Source organism: Nothoprocta perdicaria, unplaced genomic scaffold (assembly GCF_003342845.1).
Source record: "Nothoprocta perdicaria isolate Ctin4 unplaced genomic scaffold, notPer1 scaffold_270, whole genome shotgun sequence".
Lineage (NCBI taxonomy): Eukaryota > Metazoa > Chordata > Aves > Tinamiformes > Tinamidae > Nothoprocta > Nothoprocta perdicaria.
The window spans coordinates 194,590-213,099 of NW_020455500.1; the positions used below are offsets into that span (position 1 = coordinate 194,590).

Consider the following 18,510-nt stretch of genomic DNA (forward strand, 5'->3'; position numbering starts at 1 on the left):
GTGGGTAACCACAAGGCTTTCGGAGGGGAAGTTATTTATGAGAGTGGCGGCTTTTTGCTGTTTTTCAGTATCCTGAAGCACGGACAGACACTGGTGCAGCAGCAAGAAGCTCTTGGGCTTGTGCAGCTCCAAACATTTCCAGCCCTTCCTGCGCTCATCTCAGCTGCCCTATGAACAAGAAAAAGCCATTTTCTCTGGTTTGCAGGAAAAACTAAGAGAGGGCACAGCAGTGACCTTACTGCTTGCTGTGACCAGATGTTTGGCTTTGGGAGCCCTTTGCCACTGGGCTAGTRATTCTGCTTTTGTTTGCGACAGGGCCTTAAAAAGAGAAAGCAGCAGGTGGGAAAGAAGCGTTGAGAGACCACGAAGGCTACAATAAGGGAAGTAAATTTGAGCTCAGCATTGCACATCTCTAGTCTGGCTGTGCAGCAAGGAGAGGTGTTCCCCTGGGTGGGGAGGTTGGTAGATATCACCAGGTTTAATCCCATGGTCCACAAACACATGCCCAGGAAGGATAAAATGAAGCAGAGAGCCGCATAACTCACCAAGAACCACAGAAACCTTTTTCTTGCCACACACTCATTTTGCACYTTTGCCTTTTTTTTTGCAGGAAAGGCAATCTGCAAAGCAGCCGTGATGCCCCCATCCTGCTAAAGCACCRCGGCATCAAACCCTTCCCTCCTCCAAACCCTTGTTCTGAACCTGGCTAATTCTGTGCTATTGAAATTTGGCCAGCTATCACCCACAGAKTATTATGGGGCTGTTGCTGTTTCGCTTTTGCCTAATAGCGGCTCAGCTGTCTCGCGCTGACACAGCGCTCGCCGAGGGCCAAACGCTGCCGTGCTGCTTGGAGAAGGAATTTCCCTCAAATCCCCACATTACTCATGATGTATGCCGGGGAAAAAAAAAAAAAAAGCCCAGCCATTTAAGGAACTTCAGGAGGTTCAAAGCACAACATCAGATTCTGCTTATCAAACCCGCAGCAATTGCCTCAAAAATGCGGATCTCGGGCTTTTCTTTAGGATTTCCTAATTATGGCTTCACAGTCACTCCTGACAGATAAATATGCAGCACCTAACGAGTGCAGATAACATGGTAATAGCGATAATTATTCATCCATACAGTATTCCAGGCACCATGGAGCATTTCATTAGTGTAGCAAGGGCCTGGATATGTGAAGCCCGTTTCTGATTAGTGTTTCTCCGTTCTGTGTTCACGCTTTCAGTCAGAAACATTGGCATCTTTGAGAGTTTTGTAGTTTTTTTTTAAATGTAATAGGGTTTTGTTTTCCCCCCCCTTTACTTCTCACTTTAGGGCAATAACACTTCTTTTTTCTTTTTTTTCCCCTTTTTGTTTGACCATGTGAGATTCTTCCCCCTTTTACTTAATATTTTTTCCCCGCAAAAAGAAACCAGCTTTGCAGCTATGTGCTGCTCATGACAAGCCCTGAGGCAATGCTCAAAAGCACCTAGTTCAGATGATTTTTAAATTGGACCAAAAAAAAAAAAAAGTCGCTATAAATTACAGACAACGAGGGGCAAACCCCAACTTTGCCGAAAACCACCTAATTGCAGTGCTGTGGAGGGACAAGAACGCCCGGGGAGCAGAAGACCCCATCGTGTCCCCGGCGGGTCGCCGAGCAGCGCGCGCTCCCGCCGCCCCGCCTCACAGAGGCGCGCGCGCGCCCCCGCCGTTCCCGCGCGCGCGCCCCCGCCCGGCCCCGCCCCCTCGCGCGCGCCGCAGCCGCCCATTGGTGCGTGCCGCGGCGAGGCCACGCCCCTCACCCTGCGCGGCCCCCCGCCCCTCCCGCGGCGCCTGCGCAGTGGTGCGGGGTGGCGCGGCCGCCCGGCTGTTGTTGTTGTGGGGCGCGAAGATGGCGGCCGGGCAGGGGGGCGGCGGCGGCAACGGCGGCAACGGCAATAACGGCAACAACGGTCCGGGCGGGCTGGGCATTCCCGCTCACCTGACGCTCTCCTTCTCGTCCGGGCCGCACTGGGGCGCGGCCACGCTGCCGCAGGCGCACACGGTGCGCAGCCTGGAGCGGGCCCTGGAGGAGGCGGGCAGCTCGGGCATCCTCTGCTTGAGCGGCAGGAAGCTGCGCGACTTCCCCGGCGGCGGCTACGACCTCAGCGACACCACGCAAGCAGGTGGGGGCGGCGCGGGGGCGGGGGGTCCCCGCCGGGGCGGGATGGGGGAGCCGCTGGGGTGGCCGTTGGGGTCGGGGGGAGCAGGGTCTGGGTGCGGGGGAGGGGTCGCTGGATGGGGAGGTGCAGTGTGGGGGGTGCTGTGGTGGCAGTGAGGGGTCGCTGGGGTGGCAGTTGGGTTGTGGCAGTGTCGGGGGTTGGGGTGACGGGAATGTGCGGCAGGGAAATGGGGTGGCAGTGGGGGGCACTGAGGTGATAGTGGGGGGTGCAGTGAGGAGGGTTAGGTGGCAGTGTGGGGGGCTGGGGTGGCAGTGGGGTGGCAGTCCCCCCCATTGTGGAGGGGACGCAATGGGGATGTGTAGGGCTCTGCTGTGCAGAGCAGGTCACCTCCAGGCTTGGGGGGGCTGCACAGTGTGGGGGTGCTCCCCTGCGTGCAGGGGTGCGGGGGAGGACGTGCCTGCGCTGTGGGCGGCAGCCGGGGTGCAGGGTGGTCACAGGGGCGCGGGAGGGTGCAGGGCCAGAGCGGACCCCCCCTCCAGCCCACGCGTGCGTGGTGGAGGAGCCACCGAGCGCGTACACCAAGGCAGGGTCTGCGGGGAGAGGGGCTCCTGCTTCGTATTATATAACATATGTGCATATATGTGTATATATGTACACACATGTGTGTGTATGTGTGTGCCCGCAGTGGAGGTGTCCGCACGCACCAGGGAGCTCTTTGTGCTCCCCTGCAGCGGGGAGGGGCGCCCAGAGCCAGCGCCTGTGCCACCCACCCGTGTGTGGGGACAGCGTGGGGACGGAGCCGGCGCCGGGGGTGCCGCCGTGGGGCAGCAAGGCCAGGGCTCGCGCTTCTCGCGTGCGGGATTGAGCCTGAGGCGTCAGAGCTCCACGCTGCCCTCCRGCTGGGCCGTCCAGGTGCCTCGGCCTCTGCTCCCGAGCTTTGTTCAGGATCATGGTGATTCCCTCTTCCCAGCCCATCCCAAAAGCCTTACCTGTGCAGGGAGAGGGGTATGGGTGCACCWGGTGCACCCATAACGTATTCACCATCTTGGTAAATAAATAATACTGTAGATATTGTCTGTGGAGGCCTGGAGCTACCCAGGCTTTTAGCTGGAGTAAACTTGGAGGCATTTTCCTTTATGCTCTGCGGGAAAACAAAGCTGTGTTTTTCATTAGGGGTTTGCTGTGTTTTGGCGCGTATGTGCAGTACTTCTAGATTTATTTGCTTCTGGGGTAGTCACTGAAAATGGGTCGTTTTAGTAATGTGCTAGAACAAAATACTGAGGAGAGATCCAGCATCTTTTGTTGAGAAATAGTAGTGGCTTCACCTTTTTTTTTTTTTTTTTTTTTGTGAATTAAGTCCTGGCATGTTTTTGTTTTGGGGCTTTTTTGGTATATGCTTTTATATTGTATTTTTCAGTGGTTTACGAGTAGGTGGCCTACTGAATACAAGGCTGCCTATTATGGTACCTTATCCGTCTCTGACAATCCCATCCTGCTGGTGTCGATCAAATATTCATTTTGTTGCTCTTTGTGAGGTGTGTTTTATGCAGAGGTTTAAATAATGATGCACAGATTCCTCTGTGATATAGTAGGCTGTGGAGGGGGTAGAATTTGTGAAGGACTGATTTTAAAATCCAATTTCCAGTATCCAGTACCAAGCCTGCTAATGATTTTTCGGTTATTAGCATATTTTTCCTGACACACATGATGCATCTGTATGTGTGATGCAGAATATGGATAGGTGGAAGTGTGTTAATTATTTATAATGGAGGCACCAGATTAAATGAAGGAGGGAGTTCATTAAATGATAGCTGTTTCCTTGTAATAGCAAAAAAATATTTTCAAGAGCATAGTAAGCAGTTTCTGTGTATAAATATTCAAAAAATAAAACATTAAAAATGAAGAATTTTATATAGGGAGTCCATTATTAAAAATATATTTTCTTTCCTTCTCAAGCCAGTTCATCAAGGTCCATATTTTGTGTTTGTATTTTGCTTTTTTTTTTTAATAACCTAAGTAAGAGGTGTATGTGGTAATATTATCTTTATCTTTTATAATGTAGTAGAGTCCAGTCACCACCATTGAGTCTTCAGTATGAAAGAAGCTGGGTTAAATAGTTAATGGATTAAATAGTTAATGTAGGGAATGCAAGTAGATTATTCATRTAGCAGTGCTGCTTTAATGTAGCACTGATTCAAGAATGAATACTCTGAAATAAAGATTTTAGATATCTTTCTAAAACTTGCCTGTAAACAATAGCTTTATAGTCTTTATTTTGGCTTCATCCATAGATTGATTTTTTTATTATTATTTTTTGGATGAGCAGGTAAATGGTATCCTGCTGAAGAATCATTGATTTCCTTTACAAAGTATCAGTATGGTATAAAGCTTAGGCTAGAATGTGCTGCTGCTTCAGAGGCAATCATCATACATTTCAGCAGACGTTTTGTATCAGTTACTGCTGTTTGACATTGCAATATTCCCTGAATAAGACAAGATAAGAATCTGTAGGCTGAGGCGTATCTGGAAGTCAGAAATATTTGCTGGGTTTCACTTTTACACACATTGTTGTTAATAATTCTTAGACTTTCAGATCTGTGGTAGAAGCATTTAATAATACCCCCCACCACCACTTTCTCCCCCACACAAAACAACACGTATCAGAATGTAAAAAATATTTCTGTATCATTGACACTTATGCATTAAGATAAACCTTTTGTCAGATCTGGATTTTAATTGCAGTTTCTTGAAACTTGATTTTCTTCTTCCCTAAACTTGTCATCTGCCAATGAGACAAGGCCTCTGCTGTTCTTAAACAACTTCTGGAAAAAAATCATAGGTCATGAAATATTAAGAGGCATACAGAGATTTATCAAGAGGTATWTGAATATTCCATTCATTTTATTAATGTGTGTAATTTTGCTTCTCCCCCTGTGGGCAACATTAATCCCCATGACAATTAAGTCAATGAGTATAGTACATTGATATAATCTCTCTATATTTAGCTAAGAGTTGTGTTTTCCAGGTTTTTTTAGGTCTGTGCTGGTGCTTTATTGCCTTGCTGACCTGAGTCAATTTACTCTTTTTGCAATTTCCTCCTCCCTCGTGAGCACTCTTGGAAATGGGAGTTTAGTGCATACGAACAGTATTAGACTGACAGCTCRAGAAACAATTTCTTTACTCAGGATATATATAGTGGTATAGTGGCCAGCTTGCTTACGATTTGTCACAACAAATTTAATTCCCGTTTTTTAATTGCGGAGGAACCTGCAAGCAATTGCAAGTAGGTGAAGAATTGCCCATAAATATATTTGCTTTGGAATTTCTCCTTTCTAGCCACCTGCTACCTTTTCATATATCTGAGGAGTAACATCAATGTATTCCCCATATGACTTCAGAATGAGCCATCCTGCCAGGGCTGCTAATAATCTCAGCCCCACGGGCAGAATTCCCACATTGAGGTTCCTGCATGTGTCATTTGGAGGAGAAATATGATTGCGGTTTAAGATACCGTTGTCTAGATTTACTTACATGGCCTCATTGATTTTTACATCATGTTTCTGGCCCTGCTTAAGTGTGTAGTCATTCATGTGATTACAGATTAAAAGCAACGAAATCTGCAAATTAGAACCGAGTGTGATTTGCATGAGAACGTTAATTTGTACTGCTAGATATAGAACATCCACTTCTAAACCAATGTATTTGCTTGTATGGTTAGTTATTTTTGTTGATGATAGCAATTTTGGTTGAAGAGATGACAAGCAATTGACTGAATAGCAATGCTAAACTCTTTTTTTTTTTTTTTTAGCTTAGAAATAACATACCTATATGGCATAAATCTAGATTACATTCTAGAAATGAAGCCTGTTGAAAAACTGATGACTTAAACTAAAGATTTTCTCCGTTGGTCTTTTTGTCCCGCTTCAAACTTTTATTTTGCAAAGAAAGTGTCCATCTAGATTGATTTCCAGGATTATGTTAAAATTTTAAAACAGTTTTATATAAGAGAAATCTCTGTATTCTCAATGTTAAACATACCTCTTAGAAATGCGAAGCAAATAGCTCTTTCTGCCTGTTCCTTGCCAAATAATCCAAATCAGAATGTATAAACACAAACATATTCAGCAGAAAGCTGTAGAGAAGAGCATAGGATTTTTTTAACTGCAGAACTAGGTTGCATGCATGTAGTTCCCAATCCTTTTTGTCATCTAGTTTCTCATGTGATGATGGGAACTCTCAGCTCTTGGCTGCACCGCACATTGGTTTCCATACAGTTGTCCTTCCCAGAGAGAGAATTCCTGTCTTTTCTGCCTCTCTCCTCCCTGCCCTCCTGCTTTGTTGCTTATTATTTGAGAAGGGGGAAATGTATTTACTTGATGAAATATATTACAAAATCATGTGCCATAACAAAAATGGATGAGTCTTTGGTTTTTTTGCTGATTTTTTTCACTTGATTTCTTGTCACGTGATTTGTGATCTTTTTTTTTCAGAGCTGGTTCAAGAGTGTAAGTTCATTTTATTGGCAAGACTGGCACGTACAGCTAAAACATGTTCTTAGCCAAAAGGTAACTGAAACAGACTGCCTGAAGGCTAGAATTTCCCAGAAGATGGAAAAATAATGAATAATTTATGTTTGTGTTAATATTCTACATGGCAGTGTGGAGAGACTTCTAAATTCCCTGCTTTTCTTTGGCCGTCCCGCCGTCTGTTCTCACTGCTCTTCCAGCTGACCTGGGATTATGAGAATTTGTTGGCTGCTACAAAAATGAGGGTCCAGGTAACTGGATGCAGAGCTTTAAGTTCTGGTTTACTTTATCTACCAGCACTGCTGTTAATCAGAAAAAGCCTAGTGATTTCTGACTGATCAGGCAAATGTTGTAGCACTTTGGATAATAAAAAAAGCCTTATTCTCTGTTACAGAACTAAAATAGTTTATTGCTTGGGCAGGTGTGATTATCCCCACTATCATCTGAAGCACTGGGAAGCTGCAGCTTGCTGGGTGAAGTATGATTTCCCTGCAAAGATTCTTGTAGCACAAGGCTCGCAGGAACCCYGCCTCCCAGGTTTGTTCGTAGCCTGCTGACCAGCAGATGTAACTGCAGAACACGCCGATCCCCGACCATCTGTGTATTAAAACACACATCTACTTCAATTTGTCACTTTATCGCTCGATGTTAGTAGGTAGAACTAATAGAGAGGGGACGAGACCTTTTACTAAAGGCTCAGTAGGACTAAAATGTTTAGGCAAGCATTCACTTCAGCTCATTACGTGTAGTAATGAGAGATATTATATTAGTATATTTACTTTTAAACTAACACAAGCAGCCACAACCTCTCTCAAATGCTGCCACGAGGGCTGGCATGGGTTGGAATCGGCGGCCGCTGTCAGCAGGAGGCACCAACAAATAAGAGCAGATGCTGAAGTCGCTACAGCAGCGGCCTTCGTATCTCCAGAGAATGTCGTAGATGTGATTAGCCCCTTTTGCCCTGTACTGATGAACTGTTGTTTTGCCCAGTTTCTACAGAGCCTTTTCCCCCGGCTTTATTCTACACTCTCCTTGTTTTCCAGTGTCCTTTGTCTTGAAACKTTCTAGTTTTCTTTTTAAGTATTTCTGTTTAGTTAATCCAATTGTGARTAACTTTATCATCGCTGAAGGTCTAAGTCCTATAGTAGATGTTGGTTACAGTTGCGTTGCTGTAGCCCCTTTCTCTGCCTCTTGTCTGTATATTGTAAACTCTTCAGGCAAAGGCTGTGTCTATATCCAAGCATACAGAGATTAACATAAGCTTTTTCTGGGGGATTTGTGTTCATTTGAGTATTGGTAATAAACCCAAAATTTGCATCATAGAGGAATGGATTGATAATTACTTTCCCCTGTTATTTTTATATGAAAAAGTTGAACTAATTTGAAGTAGAAATTTGAAATTTTGGAAAAAAAAAAGAAAAAAACAGAATTAAGTCTTTGAATGCTTGCGAGCAACCAGTAAGTAGTCATGTCAATTTAAATAGGAGATGGTCTGAGCTATAATACACAAGCTTAATAAAAATTCTTGCTGAACTGTCATGAAAACAGATTTCACTCTTTCCAATGTTAAGCTGCTTTAAGAATCCTAGGCTAGACAGAATACTAACATGCCATTTAGTTTGGGGAAGCAGATAGCCTCCGTGTGGGAGTTGTTGCCTAGCATTTCGAATTACAAAAGATTCCTGGGGCTTGATCGAAAGGTTATTATGAAACAAAATTGCAAGAAGCCTTTAGAAGTGAAAGGGAAGCTAATCCTGGCATGGAGTAATGTCTCTTCAACTATATAGCTGACTGATGTATATGTTATTCCAAATGATCCTCTCCTCTTGGTGTGTTCTTTGCACTTTTGTTTTCATCATCCCATGCTAAAGTAACTGAACCTACGTGCTCTCAAGGTGGAGCAGAACGCTGCAGTGCCCTGAAAAGCCTGGAATTCACTGATTGCACACAGTGAATTCACTGAATTCATTTGCTGTTTTCATCAGTGCTTGGGGTGCAGCAAGTCGACACCCACATTTGCCCCCTGATTGCTCCAACGTTTGACTTAGACCTTCTAGTTCAGTTTTTGATGACTGAAAATTTCAGTAAAAAACACATATGTTTGAGCCAGCAGGAGGCAAGCAGAGGTGCCTTAAATTAAAATCAGAATTGCTTGAGCAGCTCGTGTGGACATGGCCACTGTCTGTTGGAACAGCCATGCCTCAGATGTTGGTGTTGCTTGTTCAAGTCCCTAGCGTGGTAAAAATACAATTTTAAAGAGGATTATTTGTTGTTGTTTGGTAGTGCTGTTTAGTTTGCGGAGTCAAGAACTTGGAAGGTGTGAAATGTAGTTTCTAGTTGTCTGTTCTTGGCTGTGCTTTATGCAGATCTTCAGTTGCTTGGTCATGTACAGTTTCTTTTGTCACATTCAGTGCCCAGACTATGTAATTAGTATTAGTGACATGGATAAAATGTAGGTATTTTCAAGCTCTTGATTTAATGGATTTGAAACCCAAACAGCACCTTAGATCTTTTGTAATGTATTTTTCACAAAAATAGAATCTATTTTGTGCTCTGTCAAACACCCAGTGAAAAAAAATTAGCTTGTAACCACCCACGGTCTTGGCAGAGTTTTTATTCTCTTTTTCTTTCTTTCTTTTAAATGGCTCAGAGGAGCAGAAGTGTATGAAACTGAGAAGCAATATGAAGAAAATGGTAATATCTAATGTGAAACAGTCCTGCACTAAAATTCTTTGATATCATATTACTAGGAGAACGGTCACTCCTATAATAATACCCAATGTTTCATTTAATAGCGCATTAGGAGACAGCGCATGTTTTGGAGGACTGATCAAATGACTGAACCTGCACCAAAAAATGACCAAAATAATTCATTTTCTATCTTTCTGTCGTCTTTCTTTTGCTGTTAAATATTGGGCATATCATTGGCAGAGAAACACGTGGTTTTTATGAATATGCACAGAAGTCCTGAGATCTCAGCTATGCGTCTTGCTGTTTGATGGCTGAATAAAAGTTAAAACCCACCAGGACTGTTCCTCCTTTCACATTCAAAAACTTCTATTGTTTTTCTTACTATCAAACTACATTCTGTCGTAGGTCAGCATATTTTTAAGAAAATGCATGTCACGATATGTTGGTCAAGTGTAGATCTCAACTAGTCCTTGCAGTCCAGATACAGCATTTAGCTTGTACAGAATGTGGTCCAACGGGGATGGAAATGGAGCCCTKGATCAAAGCAGAGACCAGTCTACTCTGGCAGTGGCTTTGATGGTAACAAATAACAAATGCAGAGCGAGAACAAATGTTAAACATAATGTTAATACTTTATGACTGCATTACTGTGTTTTAATTTAACCTCATAAAATTAGAGGCTTCTGTTTTTATTTTAGAACATGACTTRCAGAAGCTCATGAGAGATACCCACTTACTTCCACTAACTCCACCTCTAAATCCCAGCTTGTTCTTGTTTCCATAATCAGTTTTGTTCTGAGCCTCCAGTACTGTGCCTGTAAATTGTCTCCATGCAGTCAGTGAAGGCTTCACTCTTTCGGTTGCAATTTAGTTTATTTTTTAACCCCGTTCCTCAGATTTTTGTAGTTCCTCTTTTTTAAATTAACCTCAGCAACGGTGAGCTTTTGGCTTTTGTTGCTTCTGCAGAGACAGTGAATTGAAACATGCTGTGCTTCTTGAGTAACCCTTGATGGTGTCTTATATTTAGTCTTTGCATAACACCCACAACTGCAGCTTGAAAAGGATTTTGCAGAAAGTTTGTTCAAATGAAACCTGCTGTTTTCCTTTGATGTTTTGAAATGTGTTGGGAAGCAGAAATCGAACYGGTATTTTTAAAACTTTCTCCATTTATGCTAAAACCATTTTAGCAGAGTTTTCAATTTTAGTTGGATGTTTCATTGTAGTTAATTTTTTGTCCTGAGGTCTTCTCACTCTGTGCGTTAAGAATTCTACTCCTGGACTCTCTCTTCCTGACTCTTGAAGCTAAAGTTTGCTGAATTCAGTGTCAGCATTATTCCATAATTGGCCGATTGGATGAAACTGATGGCTTTGCAGTGCTTATGCTTGAGAATATTTCTTAGAAATAACTCAGTGGTGGCGTGACAGCCAGTTGGCTCTCAAATTGCACATGTTCTRGCCATTAAGAAGCAAACTGAATGCTGTTGCTTCCAAAGCTAATGCCACTGGAAAGTGGTGTTTCTTTGTACCATCCTGTGACTCTGCATCTCTAGTCAGGCAGAAAAAGAGCAAAATTTAATACTTCTTTCACAAGTAGTGTGATGGTACCTAGGCAGAAACATAGTCATTCTTATGTGGTTGCTAACGACTCATAATCAAAACTCCTTGCTGCATTTTGTTAAAACAATATGTCCAGTTTCTGAGAAATCACATCCTTGGAAATAYGCAGATTTGCATGATGCAGTCATGCACCATCAAAATACTTCTGGCCCGAGTGTTCTGTTTCCTTTGTCAAAGATCCTCCACTTCTGCTCCTAGTCTAGGCTGCATCCTTATTTTCATAGCTATAAAAGGTTGACGGTGGTTTGTGTGTGTTTTATTGTTTTTTAAGCTAAGTTATGAATGTGAAATTAGAGGACAGACCAGTAACTGTGCTTAGGATAAAGAATAAACATTTAGGTAAGAATTGTAGTTCTTTAGTTGAATAAATACATACGCGTTTTGTGCCAGTTTGGTTTTATCATTGCAGGCGTTTCACACAGCGGAATTAGAATAATCTTTTGCTGTTCTTGACAGTTACATTAATCTGTTTACCTGGCTTGCAGTTTGTGACTCACTGTTGTGCCTCAAGTGGGGAAAAAAAAAAATTCAGAGTTGTACAAAACAGAGACTGATAGAGAAAGGGCARTCGTAATTGGTATTCAGTTGTGTTTAAGTGTTCTTATTTAGAATTGATACAGAATTTTCATGTGTGTTTCCTGTGATTATTATATCCAGTAGCATCCATACCTTGGTTTTGCTAGAGGCTATTTCAGACTTCTTGCAACACCTTCATTTTTAGGACTGGGACAGGAATAACTGGGTATTTGCACATCCTCCTATGGTGGACAAATTTTTTACTAAAAATTACTTCTTTTTTTGTTCTCAGATCTTTCAAAGAACAGATTTACTGAAATTCCACCTGACGTCTGGCTGTTTGCACCACTGGAAACTTTGAATTTGTATCACAATTGCATCAAATCCATTCCAGAATCTATTAAAAATTTGCAAATGCTTACTTACCTTAACATTAGGTGAGTAACCCTTGTCATTCTTTCTTCTGTGCTTCATTGGAGAGATGACATCTTATTTCTTCAGGACACCAACAGCCTTTGTGCCCTTACTTCCCCCTAGACAGATAAAAATATTTCTCTTGGTTGCTTGCCATATTCTTGGTCTTTTTGCAGCAAGAGTTCTTGTTGCCTTCCTTGTGGGAAGGAGTTGACAGCATCATGAGATTTCTGACAGTAGGATTTCTGTCCACAAGGAAGCTTGGRAGTTTAATTTGTTAATGCTATGCAGGTAGAGTGTGATTAAAAGCTACGTATATAGATTTTTGTTGTTGTTGTTTGCAAGAAGATAAATTACTCTGGACTGAAGGACCTACTCATTTTGTACATTAGTCATATGCATTGCTATTTTAGGCTTGGGAAACATATAGTTGAATCTTCTCAGAAAAAATAGTAAATGGATATGAACTCTGCTGGAGATCATGTAAGGTATAATGTGTATGTATAGAAGCATGGGACTCTAGAGGAACCTTTCCATGATAGCTGAGACATCGTGCTCCACAATATCTTGTTTCTTATATGATTAAAGTCCAAACCAGTCTTTTCAATGAAGAACTATTGAACATATTTGCTCCAGAAATAACTTTTGTTTTTGCACAATATCAATTCAAAAAGTAATTTGAAATTTTAGAAATTGAATTGATAGAAAAGAAAAGGAAAAATAAAAGAAAAATATACCATAATTCTTAATCTCCAAATATCAGAAGTTATGCTGRTAATTTCTAAGAATAGTCTACTCTGTGGAGGTTTTAAATGACATGATAAAACTGCRATCTTTTGTGAAAGAAACTTGACCTAATTTCTTTCACAGAGCAGCAAAAGCATGAGTCTGTGTTGATGGTAACTGAATGCTGAATACATTTCTTGATACAAAAATAGAGGAACATCTGATTCTCAGTGAGCATTTCATGTTGTTTCAGGATTGGCTCATTTAATGACCTTTTTTTTTACCTCTTACTTTTTTTCTGTTAGCGTGTGTGAGAATTGAGTTTTCAGAATGCACACACACATGGACAGGCAGTAGCTAAACATAGACCAAGATACTGACTTACTAGTTTCAGTACAGTGATTACAGAGGAAAACCCACATGATCTCAAATTCTAATTTTGGATGCAGAAGAGCAAAGAAAAGTGTTATGCAATTCATTGTAAAATAGGCAACATTGTAAAGGAGGCTTAAAGGGCAACTGTTCTAAGTCATTGCAGAAAATTAACTTTCATTGCAAAGTTTCTAAGTAAATAAAAAAGTTCATTGACTTGTACATGACATTTTTGCTTTCCACACATGCCAACAGATTACCAGACAGAAACAGCCAGTTATATCTGCCTGAGTTCAAAAGCAAGAAAGCTTATTGAAAACCTACAGCCTAATGCAAAGATGCATTGCTCTTTGTAAGGATAGTGATAGCAATTTATTRTTAACTAGCTTTGTCAAAATTGCACTATTTCAAAGCTGAAAAGTTCCAGGTTGTGGTTTTGCTATTCTTGCATATAAACTATATGCATGTAGAGGGGTAATTGAAAAAGTTTAGGTTTTCAATATGAAAGCAATGTTCTGATGCAATTCCATTACACAGAGGCACTTTAAAACTTTGCTTTTCTTCTTAACATACTGTGAAAACYAACGTCAGCTCTTCAAAAGGTTCTTGCAAAATAGACCCTTTGGCKTCTGGACACTTGTTGAAATTACAGGAAAGATTCTGTTTTTATATGTGAAAGCAATTGCTTTCATACCACATCTGAACAAGCTGGTTTTCCAGTGGCTTTTTATAAAAGTAGCTTACCAGAAAAAAAATAGTACTAATTTCTGGCAGGAGGCAGCCTGCAGTTGGTAGCTGTTATGAAAGCAATTTAAATTAAATTGCCAGCAATAATACCTTCCCTGTTAATATAGCAGGTGTATGTACGTGCAGTTGGAAAATAATACACACAGCAAAAATTAACGTTAATTAAATCATACCTTCTAGACCATTGCTGAGCAAAGTAATAAATAGATGCTTAGGGCTTTTGATAATGGCTCAGGAGAGCTGTGGCTACGTGCTGTGAGAAGCAGTGATCTTGTATAAACCCTTCCTGTTCCAATTTGGTGAGAACATGAAGTTTATATTGAAAGACTATCAGATCAGTTGGTCCTTTGGAAGGTACCAGAAACAGCATAAAAATGAATATAAAAGATGCACCGAATRTTGTCTGCCATAGTTAATTCAGCAGTAATGTGGTCCTGTTGTCAGTATTTGTTCCATGTTGACTTAATATTGGTGAAAGATTTGTTACTGCCCAGATGTAATATTGATAATTAGAGTGACAGCATTGGTGACAAGGTGCTAGATGAGCTGCACCTCTCCATCGTGTGGAGGAAATGCAGCCAGGTGCCGTTCCACAGAGCTTCAAGAAGGCRAGTTAGAGTACCCTGAGCTCTTACTGTTGTTATTTGCAGGTRTGTTTATAGGTTACCAGGCTATTTTTAATCTTTTGACAGATTTCTCTGTGTGTACATTTTATTATTAGGAGATTCAGTTATAGTACATCCTCATTTACCAAGTGAAATGGGGACGTGCAGCTTAGCTAAGGGAAGCTTTATCCGGTAAGGAATTCATTATGGAAATTATAGCTTAAATTTAGATTAAATTATAATAGGTGGAGGGTGCCTTGTAGAACAGGAGGAATGTTCCACAGTGTGCACCTCAGACTCATGTTGAGCTTAAAAAGAGAATGTAATAATCAAGCCTTTATTGTTTGTTTCTTTCAAGTCGAAATCTTTTATCAACGTTGCCAAAATACCTGTTTGATCTTCCACTTAAAGTCTTGGTAGTCAGTAATAACAAGCTGGTCTCCATTCCGGAAGAAATTGGGAAGTTGAGAGACCTAATGGAATTGGTAAGTATAATTGCACTGTATTAAGAACACTTAAAGTATATGTGGCCTACTTACAATGTAAGATAAATGTACAATCGTGATGGCTTTTACATAAGGGATTGCAGAATGTAAATTCATTTTCGGTGTTTGATCAAATCAGTATGTTGGGTTATCTAAAGATTAATAAGTTCATCCCTCCCTCAGAAACAGAACTGCTCTTTGCATTATTTTATTTGAGCCTTTATTTTGTGTATTGTTAATAACGGTGTTTTTTGRTGGTTACTGAGTTTTTAGGTTGTAATTTGGCATTAATAGGAGATATGTTGAATGTTTCTGAGTTTTTTTTGATGTTTTCTACTGCTTTTGGTGAGTTATAGATAAGAAATTAATAGTCACCTCCCCGTTTTAGCAATTCAAGATGGAATYGTTGCTGCTATTTACAGAGAGTGAACATCTTATAGAATTGCAGTTGTGSTACTGCTGACTTCTTTCATAATTGCTAAACCTGGAGTATGTGCTTAATGATAAGATTAGAAGCCTACCAAAGAGTTTAATTGTAATATCTGTGTTGTACCTCTTTAGAACATAATTTATATTTTAAAAATACATGCTCTCAAGGAGATGMTTTCAGGGAAGGAATCCTATTTTAATCTGGGTGCTGGGAACAGAGAAGAACTCAAAATAGCTCCTGCAAGAGCTCATTGCAGGCAACCTGTAGTTTCAGACATCTGGCTCTGTGCAGACATTTCTAATGCCAAGAGCACACGAGCAGGGTCCGTGCCGAAGCTCTGCGAGTGGGTAAAGGAGGAAAGTGATGTTGGTTTTTTTTTTTTTTTTTTTTTTCTCATTAACCTCGATTCTGGTTGTTCCTGAGCGAGGCTTCAAAATTGGCTTATGTTTTTTTTCATCGAGAAATTCAGCCTTGTTACCTACATTTAAGAAACTTGTCACCGAAATCAGTTTTCCTGAGTTAGTAATAAAATAGATTAGGAACTGCCTGAGATCAATATGACTGCTGATGCAGTATGTACTACCTACACAAAAATAAGTTTGTGGCAGAAGTGGTGTAAACTATGCTGCTTCGGTGCAGCTTTGTCACCCTCTAGTGATTAAACCCCAAAGTTGGTGAGCATGCTATTGCTTTTGTAAATTTTTAGTGGCACTGCTTCTAATTTTATCAGGAAGGARGAGAATTTTTACGAAAGGAACAGAATCCGAATCATTTACATGCAATTACCCTTGAAGCTTTTGACTGACATGAGAACTGCACCAGACTCTCCTGATTTCAAGGCAACTGTATAAATCTAAATTTATTGTTTTACCTTTTTCAACTGAATTCCTGAAAGACAAATGGCCAAAGTTGTGAAGGAATAGGGAGGTGTGTGTTACCTTTTCCACTTGTAAAGGGTAAARATGAAGGAAGATAGGATTTCTTTTCTATGATATGCTTTATAATAGTTTTAACTGCAGCTCTCATTTAATTTCATTTAAATTGTTCAATTCACATATTCATTTTATTTTCATAGGATATTAGCTGCAATGAACTTCAGGTCCTTCCCCAGCAGATAGGAAAACTACAGTCACTTAGAGAATTAAACATCAGAAGAAATAATCTCCATATGTTGCCAGATGGTAAGCTTCTTGTTATCCTTTCTTTCATGTAGGTGAGCTATGTAAAGTGTTCAGATACCTGATTTTTTTTTCTTTTCCATTGCAGAATTAGGAGACCTTCCCTTGGTAAAGCTGGATTTTTCTTGTAATAAAATTACAGAAATTCCAATTTGTTACAGGAAACTACGTCATTTACAAGTAATTGTTTTGGATAACAATCCAATGCAGATACCACCAGCACAGGTTAGTATAGAAATTTTATATTTTGCTTAGGTGCTTTAGGATTTTAAGAAAGGGGGGCTGTTCKAAGTTACTATGAATTAAGTTTTCATTATTTTTCTAGATGCATTTTTCCTAGTGCAAGATTGTGACATTAAATTATCAGTGTAGAAGGCATTAATTGGGGTGTATCATTAAAAAACATGATGTGTAATAAATATTTCTTTTGCTTCCAAACAGATATGTTTGAAGGGTAAAGTGCATATATTTAAATTCCTCAGCATTCAGGCGTGCCTCAGAATAGATAAAAAACCAGATTCTTTGGATCTTCCATCACTGGGTAAACGAATCCCCTCCCAGCCACTCACAGACAGGTAGGTCTTGTAGTTTTTATTTATTTATTTTGAATTTATTTTAGTATTTGCTATGAAGTGGCGCTTAGGGAACAGGAGAGAAGTACCACAATAAGTTAATTACAGCTTAATAGCTGTAATTTCAGTAATTTAAAGGCTGTTTATTTAGAAGTCATGCTATCTAAGTTTGTGTTATTAGAAGCTTAATGACTGTCGGCATTGCTATGAAATTTCATTATGCTCACTCAAGATCTGAAAATTACAAAAACAATGTAGCTTCTGGTTATTGAAAAACTCAGCTTTTTAAGACATTGATGCTGCATTCCCATAACATTGCTGAACGTAGAGTTAGCCTGTATATGRAAAGTCTGTCTCCCAAACATGTGTTAATGGAATCTAACTTAAACATCAGTGAAATATCTGGGATTTGTTGATTGAATTACTCCTGAAATTCAAAAATGCAGCGTATTTTGCTTGATTTTTTTACTCAATACCTCTCTGGAGTGATTGAGTGGGAGTGATTTTCTATTTCCTGTCTTCAGCTGCCTTGCCAGTGTACACCACGTGGAATAATGCTCTATTTTTGCCATCTGCTTAAAATACCATGTTCAACCTGTGTCATCCTTCTGTTTAGAGCTGAAAGCAAGCTGAGTTATGAATAAAGCTTACAGTGTCCACAGGCTGCTTCTGAGTGTCCCTAGAAGCCCTGGTCCACCACACATGCTCCCCATAAATCTGCACCARACTTCACGCTACAGCGATAAAATGGGTTGGAAAAGGAAAACTCATGGATGTTACTGCTGAACAACATCCATGTAATTGTGATGTTTTGTTTGATACATTTGCCATATTATAAATATAAACCAAGCTCCACAGTGCACAGTTGGAGTAGCGTACCGTGTCTCCTGTCTGCTGCATTGGTTGTCTGTGGAAGGCATGCATTTAGAGGAGAAAAAACAGAAAATCTATTTAAGCAGATTTAAACTGTTAGAATGTGACAATGTCGTAGGGAATATGCTTACTGMCAATAGGAAATAATACCAGCCAATGAAATAGCTTTTGTGGATCTTTAGCTTTTCTTTCATAGTGGGGATTTTTTTTCTTCTAAACATTTCTTTCAGAAGTTGAGGAATTTCTCATCTGTGTGCAAAAAATCTGTTGCAGCAACTATAGAACATATTTCTTTTTTTTTTTTGGAAGAATTTATACATTTTTAATACAATTTCTTTAATTCATATTTTTTTAAATAGCATGGAGGACTTTTATCCCAATAAGAATCATGGACCGGACTCTGGCATTGGAAGTGATAATGGAGATAAAAGRTTATCAACAACAGAAGTGAGTGTTATTCACTGTTAAATTTGTAAATTTTATAGAATGTTTTTTTTCCCTTTGTACTTCACATCGCTTTAGAAAGGTTTAATTAAGTTGCAGTTACRTCCTTCAGGAATTTGTGTCATTGAATTTAAATTTCAGCAGTACAGACATAAAACCATCATCATCTT

The 18,510-nt window shown here is 40.4% G+C and overlaps 1 protein-coding gene across 2 annotated transcripts in view; it reads left to right on the top strand.

Moving 5' to 3' along the window:
• Positions 1-1,873: 1,873 nt before the first annotated feature.
• LRCH2 (leucine rich repeats and calponin homology domain containing 2) overlaps positions 1,874-18,510 on the top strand; it is a 35,397-nt gene continuing 18,760 nt past the window's right edge. Inside the window, exons 1-7 of one of the 2 annotated variants that reach the window (XM_026040911.1) lie at positions 1,874-2,147; positions 11,787-11,931; positions 14,717-14,843; positions 16,349-16,454; positions 16,540-16,676; positions 16,893-17,026; positions 18,256-18,343. In XM_026040911.1, coding sequence (XP_025896696.1) covers positions 1,874-2,147; positions 11,787-11,931; positions 14,717-14,843; positions 16,349-16,454; positions 16,540-16,676; positions 16,893-17,026; positions 18,256-18,343 — 1,011 coding nt within the window. Of the gene's footprint in view, positions 2,148-11,786; positions 11,932-14,716; positions 14,844-16,348; positions 16,455-16,539; positions 16,677-16,892; positions 17,027-18,255; positions 18,344-18,510 lie in introns of those variants that run through there. The other variant, XM_026040912.1, reaches the window with a different exon arrangement.